The following is a 21,443-nucleotide window of genomic DNA, read 5'->3' as shown; positions in this document are numbered from 1 at the left end:
CCAAAATATCCCCAACCACATCTCACAATCTGTAGCCTGTTTCATCAACACAGAAGAATGGCTCTTCATTTTATCAAAATATTATCAAGTAACTTTGAAATGCTGTTATTTTTTCTTTTGAGATGCATGTACATGTCTTGTTTAAATATGAGAAAATTTCTATTGTCTTCTGATAAAATCCAATAAATGTCGATATACACATTAGTTAATATTTAACTAGGTAAGTAGACAATAACAGAAGGATTAAACATTTAAAATGTTTGCCTGTCAGGATTTTTGGACCCCAAAGCAAAACAAATGTAGGACCTCCCTTAACTAGAAGATGGAGTGGAGATCAAGTGAGGAAATGGGCCAGCAGGTAGCCAGCTATGAGCCCATTTAAAAAACAAGCATTTTCTGTAATTACGCTATCCACAAAATGACACCAAATTACTCTAGTCTGTATCCAGAGTGCTATTCTATGTACTGTCAGAAAAAGTCTGTATGACAAGCCAATTTTTTTGACAGCCAGAAGGGGAAAAAAAAGCACAGGAAAGCCAGGTGTTTTTTATTGAAAACAACACAAACTTGAAATGACCCTTTAAATCACAAAACGAATCACAGGAAATCCGAGTCTTCTCTAAGCTATGATTACAAGTCCTCTCTTGACTCAGAACCTCTGTAACTTGGATACCTCTTTTCCTTCCAGATAAGTTATAAATTAACCAGCACTACGTTACCTCAAGGCTAGCAGGTCTCCTGCTCTGAGATAACACGAAATGTTTTTGCCCTGAATTGTAAATGTGCCTGGTTAATCACCCTCCCTCTCTCTCAGCCGCCTTTAACTTCATCTGAATGTATGGCTACATGGACTGCATTTCCGGCTTACTGCGTCAGCTTGACGTGGTTTCAGCTTAAGGACTTGAAAACACTCTAAGTTCTGGAGGAAAACAAAAGAAGTTGGGGCTCACCTGTGAGAGCAGGTGCTCCCTCTGGAAAAAGCAGCTCTCCTACCTCCCCCGACCACCAGCCATTGGACCTCAACCTGGATGGAGTGTTAGGACCACGTCCCAGCAAGACTGCTCTGCTAAAGGGAAAAACAAGAGAAATGCAAATATCTGTAGACAGCTGAGCAGACACGTGGAAGTTACTACAGGAGGATGTCTTTGCTTTCAGATCTACTCCAGTGACTTAATCAGAACTTGGTAAATGGTGTTCAATCAGCAGCAGACTACAAATCCAAGACAGGAGAGACAAGTCACTCACCACACTCAATTTTCCCCGTGAACCTAATTATTTCCTATTCAGAAAGGAAGTGACCTTTGAATATGTCATGGACCGAGAAAAATGGTCCTGAAACCTTTCAGTTTAGTTCAGTTGCTCAGTCGTGTCTGACTCTGCGACCCCATGGACTGCAGCACACCAGGCCTCCCTGTCCAACACCAACTCCCAGAGTTTACTCAAACTCACGACCATTGAGTCGGTGATGCCTTTAAAGGACCATGAAAACAAGGACCAGCACTTTATTTGCAAGTTATCCTGTAGGAAATGAATCAGGTACAACTTTGTCAGGAAAGTGTACACACCAGCAGATACAATCACCAAAGCCGAACATGAATTTTAATAAGCTCCTTTCATACAACGCTGGTCAGCTGAGCCAACGTCACAGTCTGCATAGTGTCAGTGGCAAAGGTGACAGGGCACGGGGCTGCCCATAGCACAAGGGTGTGAGCTGTAAGCAGGCCTGCCTCTTGGCAGGGTGACCATCAGCCGAGGGTAAGTTCATGCTTCTCTCTCCCAAGGATTTTAGAATTGAGACTGAGAGTTCAATTTCTCAAATTAAAAACTAAGTTTCGATGATTTCAAAAATTCCAAGTCTATGCTTTCCAAGAACAAAGAAGCTGTGGTGAGTGTGGAAATGCATGAAACAGGCAGTCACCCACGTGCTGAACTTGACTTCACTACAATGAAGCACAGCTGCAGTGTTTGGGGACAGTGCGGCACCCCAGAGCTGGTAAATAACAGGAGTGGGTAGGTCCCAGAAAAGGGAGGCTTTGCTGGTGCTGCTGGACTCAGCCCTGGATGCAGCCCCAGAAAGCAGTGAGGTTTGATAAAATGAATGCAAAATAAAGGTAGCTCAGATTCATTCAGGGAGCATACTGTTCGTCTCCCTTTTGCTGAATTAGATAGCTAATTCCCACATATTTCCTATCTGCCCCCCAGGCAAGGCCATATAAACTCACATGACCCCGGAGTCCTTCCATCTCTAGGTGCTTACCTGGACAGGGTTAGAAAGGTATGATGGTTGTTAGGTTGGGGAGAAAGGGTTGCCATGTTCACCTTCTTTCCTTACTGAAATCAGGTACAAATAGCTAGGGAGAGGAAGCAAATGCAAATGTGGAATTCATACTCCGCTTCACCCTGAATCCACGACCAAGGCACTTCAACGGGCCAACCTTGGTACACCATTTTACTTCTGGGTTAGGCCAGGGAGCCAGGCCACTGGCTAGGAGGGCTTCGAGGTTGTTCCAGGCCTCCAGTTGGCTGCACAAGGCCTTTGGCCCCAATCTCTGACTGGATTAATTCTCCACCGTCCACACTGTATTCTAAGACTGACTACGTAAAGAGGTCACCTGATAGAATCAGCAATAGACAGGTGGATTCTTCTAAAATCCAACATGCAATGACTTATTCAAAGATACAGAAAGAATGGGGTAAGAGAAAAATTTTCAAGTTTTCTTTTCACTAATTTTATTCATATTTGGTAATTTTCACTCAGAATCCTATCAACTCCTTTTTCAGTATGAGATGTAAGTCTGTAGGTCCATGTATATACAATCCCTTAGAAACTTTATTTGGTATAACTTCACATTTTTGGTGTATAGAAATAAAATTTATTTTCATACTATAGCACAGGAGACATACAATCAATATTTTTTCCTAGAGTGTATATAAATTATTCACATTAAAAAATTAAGAACAGAAAGCCTCATATGCAGGAGGTATTTAAAAATGTATACCTAATTTTGAATTGGTGTTTTTGACAGTACACACAGCTAGCTTACAAATCTGAATGAGGATGATGATACATATTTGAACACAGTACACAATATGGGCCCACTCCAGACACTTAATTCAGTACAGATGACTCTTTCTTCACTTTGGTCACTGTAATTCCAGGTGCTGAGGCATGTGTGCATCTGAAAGGTACTTCCGGGAATATTATTTATTACAATGGCATTTTAAAGATTTCTGTTTCTTCTATTCTCCTTTATAGCGAGGGGTCCTTTTCTCTTTAAAAGCAAGAAGACCTTCAAGTCTGTCTTTTGTTGGAATGGTCTATGAGAAGCAAAACAGTATGTTATCTGCGCCCAAAATGAAAAACCACCATAAAAGTTTAATGAGCTCTATCTAAGGAAACTAATTAGAAGACAATCTAAAATTGTGAAATCATCTGAACAATTTAAATTACGTGAACAAATTTATCATTCGAACTCCAATATGCTTTTTTCTTCCATTTTATTGAACATACTTCAATACTATTAAGAGTTTATTTTTTAGACAATTTTAGGTCTACTAAAAACCTAAGCAGAAAGTTCAGAGTCCCATATACTCCCCTCGAGCCCCTCACTGTTTCCCCTATTATTAACATCCTTTATTAATGTGGTATATTTGTTACGACTAATGAGCCTATACTGACACAGTATTATTAACCAGTCCATAGTAACATTAGGGATATTCTATGCGTTTTGACAAACACATAATGTCATGTATCCACCATTAATTACAGATCATAGAAAACACGTTCACTGGCTACACATCCCTAATGCTTTACCTAGTCATCCCTGACCACCCTCCCACCACCCCATGTCTTTTCCAGAATGTCACATAGCTGGGAGTCATATAGTATGTACTTTTAAGATTCAAATTCGTTATTTAGCAATATGTATTTAAGGTTCCTTCTTGTCTTTTCCTGGCAGAGTAGCTCATTTCCTTTCACTGCTGAGTAATAAACACCCCACTGAATGGATATATTAACACCACAGCTTTTATTCATTCACCTACAGAAGGTCATCTTGGTTGTTTCCAAGTTTTACAAAACTTAGGAATAGCAGCTTTATAAAGCTGCTATAATAAACACCACTGTGTAGCTTTTGTGTGGACATGGGTTTTCAACTCATTTGGGTAGATGCAAACTTGCATGATCACTTTAGGTCATGTGGTAAAATTATGTAAGAAATGGCTAAACTGTGAAATCCTGTTTTTATGTGCATTTCTTAATGTCATATGATGTGGACCATATTTACTTATGCTTATCTGCCTTCTGTATACCTACTTTGGTGAGGTATCTCTTCAGACCCTATATCTTCTTTTTAATGAGCTATTTTCTTACTATTTCTTACTATAAAAGCTATTTGAGTTTTAAAAGTTCTTTTTGTATCTTGGATATAAGTCCTTTATCAGATATGTTTTGCAAATATATTTTTCCCAGTCTATGGCTTATCTTTCCATTCTCTTCACAGTGTCTTTTGCAGAGTAGTAAGTTAATTTTAATAAACATAAATTCTTTTTCTTTCATGAATTACACTTTTGGCGTTATATATAAAGTGCCATTGCCAAACTTGAGGTCACCTAGAATTTCTACTATGCTAACTTCAAGAAGTTTTATAGTTTTTCATTTTACATTTAAAAATAAGTCTATAGGTCATTTTCAGGTTTTATAAAAGGTATAAGATTAATTTTTTTTTTTTTGTAGTTGAATGTCCACATGCTTTTAGTACTATTGATTTTCAAGATTACTTTTCTTCATTGAATTGCCTTTGCTCTTTTGTCAAATATCAGCTGACTATATTTGTATGAATCTATTTCTGAGTTCCCTATTCTGTTTCATCAGCCTATCTGTCTTTATTTTTGCCATAGCCACACTTTCTTGATTACTGCAGCTTTCCTGTAAGTCTTAAAAGATGAGCAGTGTCATTCCTCCAACCTTGTTCCTTACTAGTGTGGTAGCGAATCTATGTCTCTGGACTTTACATAGAAACTTTAGAACTGGTTTGCCAGTATTAAGAAAATAGCTTTCTGGTATTTTTATTGGGATTGCACTACACGTATGATCAAATTGGGAAGAAGTGATATCTTAAAATATTGAGTCTTGCTATCCTTGAATATGAGCTATCTATTTATTTAAATGGTGATTTCTTTCACCAGAGTTCCTTCTTTAGCTTGGATTGTATTGATTTCTGAGTGCTGAACCAGCCTTGCATATCTGGGGAAAAAATATTACTTGGTTGTAGCATATAATTCCTTTTATAGATTGCTGAACTTAGTTTGCTATTATTTTGTTGAGGATTTCTATATCTATATTCATGAGAGGTAGTGGTTTACAGTTTTCCTTTCTTGTAATATGTTTAGTTTTGTTATGAGGGTAATACTGTCCTTGGGCTTCCCAGATGGCACTGATGGTAAAGAACCCGTCTGCCAATGCAGGAGATGTAACAGATGAAGGTTTGATCCCTGGGTTCAGAAGATCCCCTGGAGGAGAGCAAGACAACCCACTCCAGTATTCTTGCATGGAGAATCCCATGGACAGAGGAGCCTGGCAGGCTGCAGTCCACAGGGCTGCAAAGAGTTGGACACGACTTAAGTGCCAGCACTCACACATGCATTGTCCTAATGGAATAAGTTAGGAAATACTCCCTCTGCTTCTAGTTTCTGGAAAGACTGTAGATAATTGGTATAATTTCTTCATTAAATGTTTGGTAGAATTCACCAGAGAAAACTATCTGGGCTTGGTGCTATTTCAGACGCTTATTAATTATTGATTTAATCTGTATAAAAAACACAGGACTATTCAGATTATCTGTTTTTCCTTGCGTGAATTTTGGTATATTTTGTCTTTCAAGGAATTGGTCTATTTCATCTAGGTTATCAGATTTGTGGCCATACATAGTTCACAGTATTCTTTTATCCTTTCAGTGTCAACAGGATCAGGAATAATAACCTTTCTTGCATTTCTGATAAACTGATTTCAGAACTTTCTTTTCTAATATACACATTTAATGCTATAAATTTCTCTCTAAACATTATTTTTTATATATTCCCACAAATTTTTATAAGCTATATTTTCATTTTGATTTAGCTCAAAATATATCTTAATTCCTCTTGAAACTTTCTCTTTGACACATGTCATTCAGAAGCACACTGTTCAATCTTATTAAAAAGATTAAATCTCACTATTAATAGGTAAGGTTCCATCTATCTTTCTTTTACTGAGTTTTAGTTTAACTCCCTTGTGGTCTGACAGACTACTTTGTATGATTCCTGTTCCTTTACATTTGATAAGGTGTGGCCAAATATGCTTTTAAAATTTTTCTTCAGACTCTGAGGTTGTCCATTTGTAAGAGGTTTGTAATTTAGTTTATTCACGGCATGTGTTCATCAATGACAGGTGGCAATTTATATACACAGACCACAGTTAACACTCTAGCTCTTGCTTCTAATTCATGATTCTGCCACGCTTAAACAGAAGCTAACACAGTTTCCGACTCTCAGAAAACGCGGAACAAAACTCTTATGCCACTTTACATGCCCTAAACAAAATGTTATCTTTCATTTCAAAAAAGGACAGAAGAAAAGAAGGGAGGAAGGAAGATTTGTTCCTCTACAAAAAGCCCTATTAATTTGTGTATAAAAAAGAAAACTGTATGTAATTATTAGTGAAATTTCAGTGAGTAGGAGAAAAGGTTCAGAACATCAGGAAAAGTCAGTGAGTCTCAAACTCTGATGTTCCCTAGAGGCACATGGTCACAGCTGCCTTCCTCCCATCTCTCTGCTCTGGAGTGAGGGTTCAAACCACACCCAGAAAACACAACATGAGCCAGAGACACATCTACAGAACAAATGCTACTAACAATTATTCCAAAGGTTTTCTAAAGTATGTAGACAGGAGTCATCATTAAGTGAAACAGAATCAGTCACAAGAGCTGGTGATAATTAAAGAAAAGAAACAAACAATTTCAACCCCTTTGTATGATTTTGTAATAGGCATGAGTCGAATCTGCTCATGATATATAATTTAGTTGACTTATACAGAAGGTAAGGGGTATCTGCACTGAATTATAGAGATTTTATCACATACCTGAGCGTAACATGCTTCTTCTATGGCTAATCCTGTTACTAAATCAACCTGATAATAAAAATATAACTCATTTTAGCAAGAATTACTTTTTAAAAATATGGTATATCAAAATAAACTCAAATTTAACAACCTTATTCCAAAAGAACAGAATTCTTTGATGCAATACAGCAAATCAGAAGTATGACCAGCATAAGAAACTTAGTTTGCCTGGGTTCAAATTCTGACTCTACTATACGCGAGCTGTGTAACCTTGCTTACACAGGTTACTTAAGCTCTTTTGCCTCAGAGAGGTGCATCTGAACCAGTAGCTAATTATAGTATCTACCAAATGGGGTTACTGGAAGATTAAATGAGTTAATCTAGGTGAAGTTTTTATAAAGTACATAAGATATATCTATATATTGCCTGGCAGCTCAGATAGCAAAGAATTTGCTTGCAATGAAAGAGACCCGGGTTTAATCCCTGGGTCAGAAATACCCCCTGGAGAAGGAAAGAATTTTTAAAACCCAATCAAATGCCTTTAAAAAATTTTTTAATGTATTTACCGCTAACAAATTCAACCCTGTTTTACTGCTATGAAGCCCAGGAAAATATAGCACTTCTGGGGCTGTAAGGAAGAAGTATCTTTTTAAAAATTCCTATAATTTATCCAAAATACAACTGCTATAATGCAGAAGTTGAAAGTTAAGTCACTTAGTTGTGTCTGACTCTTTGTGACCCCGAGGACTGTAGCCCACCAGGCTCCTCCATTCATGGGATTCTCCAGGCAAGAATACTGGAGTGGGTAGCTATTTCCTTCTCCAGGGGATCTTCCTGTCCCTGGGATGGAACCCAGGTCTCCCGCATTGCAGGCAGACGCTTTAACCTCTGAGCCACCAGGGAAGTCCCAAAGTAAATGGGTGTCTGCATGGATCCCTCAGCCTGCTTCTCTCTCCCCTGTCCGAAGGCCTCTACTCCTTTGGACTATATCTCCAGAGTAACCCCAGGGGTCCCTACAGGGTTTACATAGGGAAACCCTATGTAAGAAGGAAGCACATGGAGAAGTTAAAGATGGTCTCCATGCTTAGTAGGAGCTTTGCAACAGGAAGTCTCCTTAGAACATTTTTTTTTTTTTGGTAGTATGATAATGGTGCTAAGAATACACAGAATACTCTTTTGTTTTGGTTTTCTACGAACTACTAGCCAATAAGTCTATTAACTCAATGGCAAAAATAATAAGCATGTCATATGCTGCAGGGCACAAGTTAAATTACTGAATTCTGTGACTATGATACTGAATCAACTACAGCTATAAGCAGAATGAAATCACTGATGTAGCTAAAAAACACCTCGATAGCTTTCAGTAATCACAGCAGTAAAGTAAATATTTTAGAATATGAAAAAATAATGGTTCATTTAAGTTAATCTCCACTACCTATTCCAACAGAAAGCTTAGGATACTCACCTCCATTCCTTGATTAATCGCTAATTTTGCCACTCTCATTGCAACAGGTCCCTAAAATTCAAACAAAACATATTTTAAGTATTATTTATGCAAATCATGTTGTACATCTCAGTCAAATTCAGAAATTCCCTTTGCTGGATCCACAGTATAGAAGCAACAATGGCTGTAAGACAACTGATGGAAAATTCATTTTAGGAGATCTGTAAGGCCTTTGGGCTTCCCTGATGGGGAACCACCTGCGATGCAGGAGATGCAGGCTTAATCACTGGGCTGGGAAGATCTTCCACAGGAAGAACACCAACCTACTCCAGTATTGCCTGAAAAATCCCATGGCTACAGCCCAAACGGTCACAAAGAGTCGGACACAACTGAGCGACTAAGCATGCAAGCAAGGCTTTTATTAGTAATAGATCATAACTGTAACAAACTACTGCACCACCACATGATGCAGAGCCCACAGCATGCTAGAGCACAGCACAGCACACTAGATGTTTGGAGGTCAGCAGGTGGCATGTGTCCAGGAGAGGGCTTTCCAGTGTTCAGCAAATCTTCCTACAAGTTACGTAGGAAAAAGAAAAGGAGGTTAAGAGTGTTTGGCACAATTAACATAGCCATCAGTGGTTTGACAGAAGGGTGGGCTGTATATTGTCACCCTGCTTATTTAACTTATATGCAGAGTACATCATGTGAAATGCCAGGCTGGATGAAGCACAAACTGGAATCAAGACTGCCAGAAGAAATATCAACAACTTCTGATATGCAGATGACATCACCCTTATGGCAGAAAGTGCAGAGAAACTAAAGAGCCTCTTGATGAAAGTGAAGGAGTGAAAGTTTAAGCTGGTTTATAACTCAACATTCAGAAAACTAAGATCATGGCATCTGGTCCCATTCCTTCATGGCAAATTGATGGGGAAACAATGGAAACAGCGACAGACTTTATTTTCTTGGGCTCCAAAATCACAGCAGATAGTGACTGTAGTCATGAAATTAGAACACTTGCTCCTTGGAAGAAAACCTATGACCAAACTAGACAGCGTATTGAAAAGCAGAGACATTACTTTGCCAACAAAGATCCGTCTAGTCAAAGCTATGGTTTTTCCAGTGGTCATGTATGGATGTGAGAGTTGGACTACAAAGAAAGCTGAGCACAGAAGAACTGATGCTTTTGAAATAGTGTTTGAGAAGACTCTTGAGAGTCCTTTGGACTGCAACAAAATCAAACCATTCAACCCTAAAGGAAATCAGTCCTGAATATTCATTGGAAGGACTGATGCTGAAGCTGAAGCTCCAATACTTTGGTCACCTGATACAAAGAACTGACTCACTGGAAAAGACCCAGGTGCTGGGAAAGACTGAAGTCAGGAGGAGAAGGGGACGACAGAGGATGAGATGGTTGGATGGCATCACTGACTCGATGGACATGAGTTTGAGTCAGCTCCAGGAGTTGGTGATGGACAGGGAAGCCTGGTATGCTGCAGTCCATGGGGTTACAAGAAGTCGGACATAACTAGAGATTGATTGAACTGAACTGGGCTGGAGATGAGGCTGATGCTCTTGATTAACATGGGAATGCAGATATCATCTGTTTTAGGTACTGGATCGGTATCGTTCTTCCCTGGGCATCAGTAATTAATCACAATGATGATGTATTAGTAAAGACATGTCCTCCAGGCGGTACTCCCACATTACACAAAAGCTTCAAGTCCGAATGAGTCCTTCAAGATGTGTGAGGGTCAAAACTGAGAGTCCTCTGTGAGAAGGTTTTGTCTTAGAAAACCACAATCCTCCAGATGGAATTTATTTGATCACATTTTAAATTCCTGAAAATTGTTATGAGTGATGAATTAGAATTCAATGGTATAGTTTAAAGCACCTTTTGAATTAAAATGCAAGAGGCTCTAAATAAGAGGCACAACAAAGGACTCCAGTAAGTGCATAAATGCATGATAAATGCATGATGGCATGAAAAATGCCCCCCCCCTTTTTTTTGGCTATCAGTTTTAACCTACCTAAATCATATGCTGAAAAATTTTAAGACCCTGCAATTTTCTGAGACTTAGGCAAGTATCTTAGATAGAATTCTTTCAAATGTAATTTGTATGTGCTAGTTTTCTTTTTAAGATCAACAATTCATGAAAAAACAAAATAAAACAAAACAAACAGAGTACTTTTCTCAATGAGAATTTTATCCTTTCACTTTTATCACCAGCTGACCCAGACAAATGTTAGCCAGACTTCCATATGCACACAAGTCCCCAGGTCCCTTGTTAAAATGGTGATACTGATTCAGGGGTCAGGGATGGGCCGTGCTCCCAGGGTATGCCTGGACTGCTAGTACACAGACCACACTTTGGGCAGCAAGGTTTAGGAAACTGGAGGTATAGGAAAATGAAAACATTGTTAGATATAACGCTGATTCAATTAGCTTCTCTTTTAAAATATGAAACCAGTGTTTCTGCTATATACAAACCATTTTCCCCCTCAGATAGAAAAACAGAAGCAGATACACACAAATACAGAAATCACACAGAAATCCTAATTGTTTAGAAGTTTCCGAATTACTTAGAGACTAATCATTTAGTAACAAGATCTTTAAAAATAAAGATTATTCCATCTCAAATTCTGTTTTGTAACGTGCATATAGTTTCACAGTTACACATTTTCCAAAGTCATCTGACATCTCCCTTTAGCTGGGGGAAAAATAATGTTAGCAATTAATGTTCTCAGAGGGGTAAAAGGGACGATGAGGACAGCCTGGTTTACCACATGGCAGGGTGCAGCCAGATGTCAGTTTGGAGGTGGGGAGGAGGAGGCTCTAGGGTGGGGTGAGCTGCGGGCACTTAGAGACAGAGAAAGACAGAGCGCGCATGCGCGTGAGCGAGATAGCATACGAGACAGCCAGTTCTCAGGAGTGAGATAAAGAATGGAACCACAGAGGCACCAAGGGGCTAATGAGCCACCCGCCACCCTGGCAGAGATCTGTAACAGGGAGCTGAACACTCACATCCAAGGACCATGAGAGGCTGTGAATCTCAGAACTGGAATTACGCCCAAACCTTCCTTAAAAACACTGCTTTACTTCAATTGAGACATGCACTGGTGGTCAAGTTTTAAGCTAGAGGAAGTTGCTAAATTTGTATGGAGTTAAACTATCACTTCTCCTGATATGTGTACACCTTTAATTTCTCTTTAGCTAGATGTTTCCTTAATATTTTGAAGAAACATTAATACTTAAGTTACAGTGAGAGCTTTTCTTAAAGTAGTGAAAGTCTTGTATTAGCTATCGATTCAGAGTATAAGGCTCTGCAATACCTCATACAGGGAATGAACATATATAAGGGCCCCACCCTGAAAGAGCTTACAGCTCATAACTTAATTGAGAAGGACTGAAATAGCACCAACACTAGGCAGTGTGGCTTCAGAAACCAACTCAACTGAGAGGCCTCATCTGACAGCTTGCAGGGGACAGGTGTGCCACAGCAGACCTGGGCTCTGTCTCATAACAAAGAACTCCAAGGATGCCTCCTGAAACTGGACCCCGAACAAATGTGGAGGGTGCACGCATTTTTCTAGAGAGATTGATGAGAGTTCCCAAAAGAACTCATGGCCTCAAAAGAGGTTACAAATACTGTTTGCGTTAGAGAGGAAGTAGTTTTGACTCCAGAAATGGTTCAGTTCAGTTCAGTCGCTCAGTCATGTCTGAATCTTTGCGATCCCATGAACTGCAGCACACCAGGCCTCCTTGTCCATCACCAACTCCCAGAGTTCACTCAAACTCATGTCCATCGAGTCAGTGATGCCATCCAGCCATCTCATCCTCTGTTGTCCCCTTCTCCTCCTGCCCCCAATCCCTCCCAGCATCAGAGTCTTTTCCAATGAGTCAACTCTTCACATGAGGTGGCCAAAGTACTGGAGTTTCAGCTTTAGCATCATTCCTTCCAAAGAACACTCAGGGCTGATCTCCTTTAGAATGGACTGGTTGGATCTCCTTGCAGTCCAAGGGACTCTCAAGAGTCTTCTCCAACACCATAGTTTAAAAGCATCAATTCTTCAGCGCCCAGCTTTCTTCACAGTCCAACTCTCACATCCATACATGACTACTGGAAAAACCACAGCCTTGACTAGACAGACCTTTGTTGGCAAAGTAATGTCTCTGCTTGGTTGCTGCTGCTGCTACTGCTAAGTCGCTTCAGTCGTGTCAGACTCTGTGCGACCCCAGAGACGGCAACCCACCAGGCTCCCCCGTCCCTGGGATTCTCCAGGCCAAGAACACTGGGTGGGTTGCCATTTCCTTCTCCAATGCATGAAAGTGAAAAGTGAAAGTGAAGTCGTTCAGCCGTGTCCGACTCTTAACGACCCCATGGACTGAAGCCTACCAGGCTCCTCCATCCATGTGATTTTCCAGGCAAGAGTACTGGAGTGGGGTGCCATTGCCTTCTCCTCTGCTTGGTTAGGGGACAATAAAAGTTTTACAATCTATTGGGAATAAAGACAAATCACTAATTGTTTACTTAGCAAAAATCCTTTAATCTATGATTTCCATACAAAGGACTACTTGAAAAATACTTCTGAAAGAGTGAGAGAACCAAGAGACCCTTGAAACAGGTCCCTTGACGCTCTGTTTATTATTAATACTACTGCTCATGAGGATTAAGATCTGTGAGTAAACGTGCAGTGATTCCCAGATTTGAAGTGTACTTCTGAAGAAGTGGATTGTGCACAAAGGAGTTAGAACAAGGCCTCCATCACCATGAAAACAAACACAGTAAGATAAACAAACTGGGGCTATTTAAGCAGGTTATCTCAAGTTAAGTGATCTCAATGAAAGCTCACTTGACATAATGGACTGTGGGCTCCTTATTTATTTGTGTTTCAGTTTGGGGACAATCCAGTGTGAAATCCCATGTGTACAGTTCAGGTCAGGAGGACTAGTTGGCAAACAACTTAAGTTGCTGGGAATCTCTGTTGCATGTGATAAACACACATGTAATATATTATCAATGTACAGCTACAGTAGGGGCCTTGAATTACCTTCAAATCTTAATTCTGAAGGCTCTTAATATTAATCTAGTATACGATTCCTAGTTTTACAGCTACCTGTACACTTCTCTACTTGGAAAGCAAGCAAAGGACATTATAGGTAGGTAAGACAATCGCTGGTTTTGTCAATTTGTGGTAAGGTTATAACAAAGAGCAAAAAAAAGAAACGTAGTTAAATACCTGAGGTAAAAACTCTCTTGCTAGGTCCAAGGCCTTTCTGTAGGCGGCGTCCCCCTCCTGGTTCTGTTCTAGAACATGGCTGATCAAGCCCACTGACTTGGCTTCTTGGCCATCAAGCACACGCGCAGAGAAGATGAGCTCTTTCGCCAGGGACATCCCAATGGCACGCGGCAGTCGCTGCGTTCCCCCTACAGCGTGGATGAGACAGAAAACGCGTGCAATGACTTGACACCCTTTCATTTTAACATCTCAATTTTTCATTTCTTCTATTGTAAAAACAAACCAGGGCCAGAAGTTTGTATGTTAAAATTAAGTAACTGGAAAATGACTTCAAAATTTAATCTCATTTCTTCATTACTTTATAAAATTATTAAAACTTAAAATCACTTAAGAATCTTGTATCACTATTAAGTGATTCTGACACTGTCCATCACTGGCAACATAGTTGGCATGTTCCTGAATTCAATCCATAATCATTACTATGTCAGGAACCAAAAGATGCACAGTAGTGGAGGGGGCTGGGGGCAGCCTCCTTTCCCTTAGCTCATTCACTAAGAGGAATGACAGGTCCACCAACCTTGGCATTTCTCCTTCAGTTTAGATAAAACATCAAATTCTGAGAAATTCAACTCGTGTACTTTTAAAGACTTATTTACGGTAAATGAACTGTAAACTAATTTTAATTTAATGAAAATAAACACAGATAATTGCTCATGAAAACAGGCTTTGTCCCACGGTTTTATTTTTTTAAGGCAAGTGCTAATCATCCCCTGTTGCAGTATTCTATTAGATCCATGCTCATTCCAGTATCTTTAAGTGAGGAAACTGCGATTTCATTAAATAGGAAGCTAAACACAAGCAGGTCATATTCTTATTGGTAGCTTTAATTTCTACCAACAGGAAGATGAAAATAGCTGCAAATTTTAAATCTTATCCCTAAGTCTTATCCTCGAAGTGGCAGCTGGGCTGACCAGGAGGTGGAGGAAAGGCTGACTGTGAAGGTTCCGGGAGGAAAAAGAAAACTGTTGGTCACACATCTGAGCGAGCTCACTGTGTCTCTCTTTGCCCATGAAGTTTATTCTGCATTAGTTGCCAACATTTACAAACTGAGTGGGTGATTTCATATAAAAATTAGTTTTAACCTGGAAGTTAACTGCAGCTGCACCTTTTAGATACAATGCACTCAAGCTGCCACAGCCTCCACCACTTCCTACGACTCCAATACATAGACTGAGAGGTTTTGATTTTCTTTAAGCGATTTTAAAAGGAAGGTACATCATTTCTTATCCAGATCTCAATCAAAAGTGGGGGGGGGGGTGAGAGGCAAGTTTCAAGAAAACATATAATCCCTTCAATAATTAAGTATATTCCTACATGTTTATCAAATAAAGCACACTGGTATTGGAAGCTTATGATGCTATTATTAAACAGTTACGTTGAGAACCATGACCATGTTTTGAAAATATAGGTGTTTTATTAAAAAAAGAAATAAAAACAAACCTCAAAAGGATTGACATTTTCTGTAGGGATTGTTTTTGAACATAAATGAGTTTAGGCTTCCCTGGTGGCTTAAGTTGGTAAAGAATCTGCCTGCAATGCGGGAGACCTGGGTTTGATCACGGGCTGGGAAGATCCCCTGAAAGACGGCACAGCAACCCACTCCAGTATTCTTTCCTGGAGAATCCCCATGGACAGAGAAGCCTGGCGGGCTAAAATCTATGGGGTTGCAGAGTCGGACATGACTGAGCGACTAAGTACAGCATAGCACAGAGTACTGCTTCTATAAACTGCAGCTACTTATTGCTTACACTGCCCAAGCAGTTAGAGATGGTAAGTTTAAAGGTATTTTATGCGACATGGCAAAAAATGTGTGTGAAAAATGAAGCACTGACAAATTTAAATCCAACTGTAAACAATCATGTTGCTCGTGTAGGTCTGAGAACTTACTGAATAAACTTCATGGAAAAAGACAAGTTGTTTATGGTATTTCTAATGGCAGCTGATCAGAACAGAGAGATGCAAGTAATACAACCTAGATAGTTATATTTACTCATGGAAGTGAGGAGGATTTTCAAGAGACTAAAGAACATACAGCTATAGTATTCATAATAAGCACAACATTAGAGAATGACTCTTTGTTGTCTTCTATGAAAAGTTTAACAAAATTAACAGGTTACCCTCAATGGTCATTGTTAGCATTCACTTCTTATTCAATGGAAACTAAGTATTTTGCAAGTCCAAAAAGCTTAAGCACATTCATCACATTATTTTGTAACAATTTAACAAAGGAACAGCATGAAACTAACATGAAACAGCTGAATGGCATAGAACTCTAAACTCTCAACTTTGCTAGATGAAATTTTTGCAGAGTTAATTGTCTGCTGGAGGAAATGATTTGAGGCTGAGACACCTGGTACTGAAGAGACCTTTCTGTCTGCCGAAAACAGTGCATCATAGGAGCTAAGGAAAAATCATCAACTTGGCTCATCAACAACAAACACTGCAGCCAAGACTTGGCTTTTTGGTTGACATCACAAGATATCTATGTTAGGAACCTCATGTAAGTGCAGTCATACAGTATTTGTCCTTTTGTGGCTGGCTTATTTCACTTAGCAAAATGTTTTCAAGGTTCATTCATACTGTAGCATGTGTTAGAATTTCATTCCTTTACAATGCTGAATATGTTTTGTTTATTCATTCTGCTGAACATGTTTTATTAATTCATTAGTTGAGGAACATATGGCTTGCTTCCACCTTTTGGCTATTAGAAATAATATTGGTATGAATATGTGTGTACAAACATCTCTTCAAAACCCTGCTTTCAATTTGTTTGAGTAGATGTCCATAAGTGGAACTGCTGGAAAATACAGTAAGTCTGTGTTTAATTTTTGATGAACAGCCATACTTTTTCAAAACAACTTCACCATTTTCTATTCCCACCAACCTGGCAAAAGTGTTCCAATTTCTCCACATTTCTTACCAACACTTTGTTATTTTGCTTTTTGATGGCAGTCATCTTAATGGGTACAAACTGATATCTCATTGGGCTTTTGATTTGCATTTCCCTAACAACTAGTAACTTGAGCATCTTTTTATGTGATTATTGACCATTTGTATATCTTCTTGGAGAAAAGTCTATTTAGGTCCTTTGCCCATTTTTAACTGGGTTGTTCTGTCATTGTTGAGTTCAAAGAGTTCTTTATAAACTCTGGATATTAATCGCTTATCAGACATATGATTTGCAAATATCTTCTCCCAATTCATTGGTTGCTTTTTCACTGCTGATAGCATCCTTTGAGGCAGGCAAAATTTTTAATTTTGTGGAAATTCAATTTATTTTTTTCTTTTGTTGTCTTTGCTTCTGATGTCATGGCCAAGAAGTAATTGCCAAATCCAATGTCAAAAGTTTTTCCACTGTTTTCTTCTAAGAGTTCTGTGCTTCCAATACTTACATTAAGGTATCTGATTCATTTTGAGGTAATTACTGTATATGGTATAAATGTCCAACTCCATTCTTTTGCTGGTAGGAATCCAGTTTCCCTAACACTATGTGTCAAAACGGGCATGCTTAAATAGTTACACAAAATATGTAATTTGACTTCTTCATGCTTACCAAAACTTAATCTTCAGGAAACCTGTTTGGTAAGAAATCATCTGGTCCACTTTCATATGCTGCAATCCAGTTAGCAGAAATCAAAGACTGATAGTTTGAACCATATTTTTATTTTATGGAATTAAAGGTAACTGACCCTTTACTATCCTCAAGTACATAAAATTTGTGATTTCAACCTTTATAAAGATGATATGACCTGTTTGTTTGTCTCTGTCAACTGACAGTGTGAGCAAAGAGCTGTACAAATAGAAGTTACTGAACTGCAGTGCAATACCACACAGAAAACTAAACATGACTGATGAGGAATTTCAGATTTCTACAAATATCTCAGGAATAGTTACTCCAAATAGAAAATCTTTGATGCCAACATTCTAGTCCAATTTGGAAGTACTTCTGTTTAGGCTATTTTCTATTATGAAATAAAGCAATTAACTCATTAGAAAAGCAAGGCTCAGTGCATCACTGCATCCTGCAACCTGAGAGAGAGAATGTGCCACTGATATGCAGTGTGGAAGAAAAGGCACCAGAGTTAAGTTCCAAATACAGAATGGAATACCAGAGAGAATTATTTCAACTCACCTTTTATTAATTCTGAATATTAAACTCCAATATTAGTTCAGAGGTAAAGCGAATAAGTGTGTGATATTTTTCTGCCAGTTGATTTTCTTATATTGGGCTTACTTCAGCAGATCACACAACTTTCTGAGTTCCAATAGGGATTTGAGTTCAAGATGACAAAGTGCCATCTCTAGATAGTCTTAAAGACTGGTGAAATTAATCAGAACTAAAAACAGGGTCATCCCCAGTGGAATTAAAATAGTTCCATTCTGACTGCTGCCCTAACATATTCAAAATCAAACAGGTCTGAGACTGATTCAGACTTACACTACTGTCCATCCCAAGAGCTTCCAGCACTGACCCCTGACTCCTTTGGGCCCTGCTCTGAGACTCACAAGAGTTTTGGTAACTTGCCCAGAGTCACAGAGTTAGGTTGCAGAAACAGAATCCAAACCTACCTCTGCCTGATTCTTACCTACTATGTGGTAAAAAAATAAAAAGCAACTTATGAAATAAATTCATGGCTTGATTTTATTTTATAAAATAAAAGGTATGCATGGGGTATATATAAGTAGCTGCATAATATTAAGTAGGCACATACATATTTAAAATGTATCCAGAAAGCTGTCTCTGTGGGACCAGCTCATAGATAATGATCATTTTTTTATTCATTCTGCTTGCCTGTATTTCAAAAATGTTCTGCAGCATATAGGTAACAGGAATAAAAGTGCTACATCATTTTCCAAGAGCACAGTACAGGGAGACAAAGAGCTGGCCACGAAGTAAAAGCCTCCCAAGCCACTTTCTGCCTGTGTCCCGGGAAGCTCTCCAGGCAGTGGGAAGCCTCAGGTCTCCTGGGTTGCAATGTTAAGACTATGAAATCATGGTAAGAGGTTGGCCATTCATGTGACATTCTTGCAAGTACCCCACAGAACTACCAAATAGGAAGAGATATATGAACATGAGCTTCTGAGAACCCATGCAACAGCTCACAAGAATCCTGCTAAAATACAAGTAATTTAACCCTTCCCAAGGGTAGTAAATTTAGAGCATGTTTTACTTCCACAAAAAAAACTATTCTTAAGTCACTTTATCACCAACCAGAAAAAGCGCTTTGTTGTGTTCCACGAATCTGCATGAAGGGCCATCAGAGTAATAAGCAGAAATAGCATACCAAAGCCACATTGCTATGTCATGAAGAAGGGGGAGCATTGTGGACAGTGACTCTCCCCTTTCTATTGTAGGCATGCTCAGAAAATGCCAGTTGTTTTCTAAGGCTTTTTTGTTTTGTCTCTGTCAACAAGGAGACTTTGATTCAGTGGGATCTGTTGATCCAGTGCTGTAAAACAAGAGGCAGGAGATGATTCATCTTTAATAGGCGACATAATTTACATAACCAAAGGAGTACGCGCCACTTTACAACAGGCACCTCAAATGCTGTATACTTGTTACTTGGGACCATTTTGGAATTTCTCTGCTGGAACTCATTTCCAAAATTACACATTTGTTCACTCATTGAAGTACTTACTGCAGCTTCCTATTCTAGGCAGGTAGATACAGCTGTGAACTGAACAAATCCCTGGGGTGCACACAGTTTAGATAGAATGGCCAAAGAGGTGACACTAGGGCAAAAACAGAAGGAATCAAGGGAATCAAGGGGTGCATAGCACACAGATCCTGTAGGGATTGCATCTGACTCTCAGAGCAGCACAGGGAGACCAGAATGGCTGGAGCACAGTGCAAGGGGAGCAGGCCCAGGTCCCATGGGTCCCTTGGACCTGCAAGGAACTACAGCTTACTGTGTGGGTGACAGAAAGCCAAAGAGCATCTGAGAGCATCTTCTGAAAATAGTGGTGTAGGAACATTAATCACTAGTGAAGATTTGGGTCTGAGAACAAGCTATGGTCATTATGAGTCAAGAAGATGGAAGGAAGTAGGTAAATGTTCATATGACTTGTGGCATGGCTCCAACAGGCTGAGAGAGAAATTTCAGAACAACTTCCCAAATGCTTTCAACGTCTGTCACGTTTTGGCTGCCCAACATCCACTGTTCCCATTAAAATCCTGATCTTGCTGTTGGAGAATACCCCCCAGTTTCCGCCCCCCGCCCCTGCCCCAGTTGTATACAGGCTGGGACAGTAGAGAATTCCTCCAACGGAGGCCAAGAAAACCAGACCCTTCTTCTCTCTGCCCTGGCATAGCAAAGCAGGCATCCAAGACAGGTCTGTCACTGGATGTTACTTCTCAGGACTAGGAGTCCTGAATGGATGATAAATAAAAATAAATTTTCCTTTTCATATATGGCACCCAAAGTCAATTTCTATTATGTGCTTTCCAACATCACGAATGATACAACGACATAGTAGGACTTTTGTTTTTCTCTCTCCTTCAAAAATGGTTAGATGAAGCTGAATGGGGGTTTATTTGTTCTACTTTTCCCAAATAAAATCCATTTGTCCAATCTCTTAGTTTATTGGTCAAGTGATCAAATATGTGCTAGATGCTGTCCCAGGTGCTGAACAAATGGTAGTGAATGAGACAAGCCATCCCAGATGTTACAAAGCTTACATCTTAGATAACAAAAGGAAAGAAAAGGGCAATTAAACAAGGACAAGAGAGAACTGAGGTTGTGATGAGTGTTACAAAGAGAATTTAAGGCAGGGAAAAAACTGAGATAAACATTCAGTTCAATTCAGTCACTCAGTCGTGTCTGACTCTTTGCAACTCCACAGACTGCAGCATGCCAGGCTTCCCTGTCCATCACCAACTCCCAGAGCTTGCTCAAACTCTTGTCCATCGAGTCACTGATGCCATCCAACCATCTCATCCTCTATTGTCCACTTTTCCTCCTGCCTTCAATCTAAAGAACTGACAAAGAACTGACGCAATCAAGTGGCCAAAGTCATTAGATGACTAACTTAGTTTGGGTGGTTGGGAAGGACCTGTTTGATAAAGATAAGGCCCATGTCTGAATGCTAACAGGGGAGCTACATGAAGATCAGACAGAACACCAGTGATGAGATCAGCCATGTAAAGAATCTATGGGGAAGCCAAGCTTAGCATGTTTGAGGAAGAGAAGGAGGCCACTGTAGCTATGGTGAGGGAAGTGGCAGAAGTGAATTTAGACAGGCAGGGTTCACGTTATATAGATATAGTAGAGGTTTACATCTTATTCTATGTGTGATATAAGACATTGGAGGGTTCTGAGTGGAAGTGACATAATTCGATTTGCATTTCAAAAGCTCCTTTGCAAGCTTGGTAGAGAACAGATTATAGGGGTAAGATCAAAGTGGGGTGTCCAGGTGGAGATCACTGCTGTCCTCCAAGTGAGACACAATGGCAGCTTGGACCGATACAGGGCAGCATAGGAAGGGATGGGGGAGGGATTTGGGGTGAGTGTCCAAACTTGCTAGTAAAATGGTGTAGGGGAAAGGGAAATCAATCTTAATGCCTAGATATCTGGCTAGAGTGCAATTAGAACGAAATGT

At 39.6% G+C, this 21,443-nt stretch overlaps 1 protein-coding gene across 2 annotated transcripts in view; it reads right to left on the bottom strand.

Moving 5' to 3' along the window:
• Nucleotides 1-1,466: 1,466 nt before the first annotated feature.
• The window catches only part of AUH (AU RNA binding methylglutaconyl-CoA hydratase), a 192,829-nt gene continuing 172,852 nt past the window's right edge, over nt 1,467-21,443 (bottom strand). The window contains exons 7-10 of one of the 2 annotated variants that reach the window (XM_040245966.1): nt 13,785-13,972; nt 8,562-8,612; nt 7,118-7,165; nt 1,467-3,318 (exon numbers count right to left, since the gene is read on the bottom strand). In XM_040245966.1, coding sequence (XP_040101900.1) covers nt 3,241-3,318; nt 7,118-7,165; nt 8,562-8,612; nt 13,785-13,972 — 365 coding nt within the window. In that variant the 3' untranslated portion in view covers nt 1,467-3,240. The remainder of the gene's footprint in view (nt 3,319-7,117; nt 7,166-8,561; nt 8,613-13,784; nt 13,973-21,443) is intronic. The other variant, XM_040245973.1, reaches the window with a different exon arrangement.

The sequence above is a fragment of the Oryx dammah genome, unplaced genomic scaffold (assembly GCF_014754425.2).
Source record: "Oryx dammah isolate SB20612 unplaced genomic scaffold, SCBI_Odam_1.1 HiC_scaffold_1, whole genome shotgun sequence".
Lineage (NCBI taxonomy): Eukaryota > Metazoa > Chordata > Mammalia > Artiodactyla > Bovidae > Oryx > Oryx dammah.
This window is presented reverse-complemented; position numbering and strand designations above follow the sequence as displayed.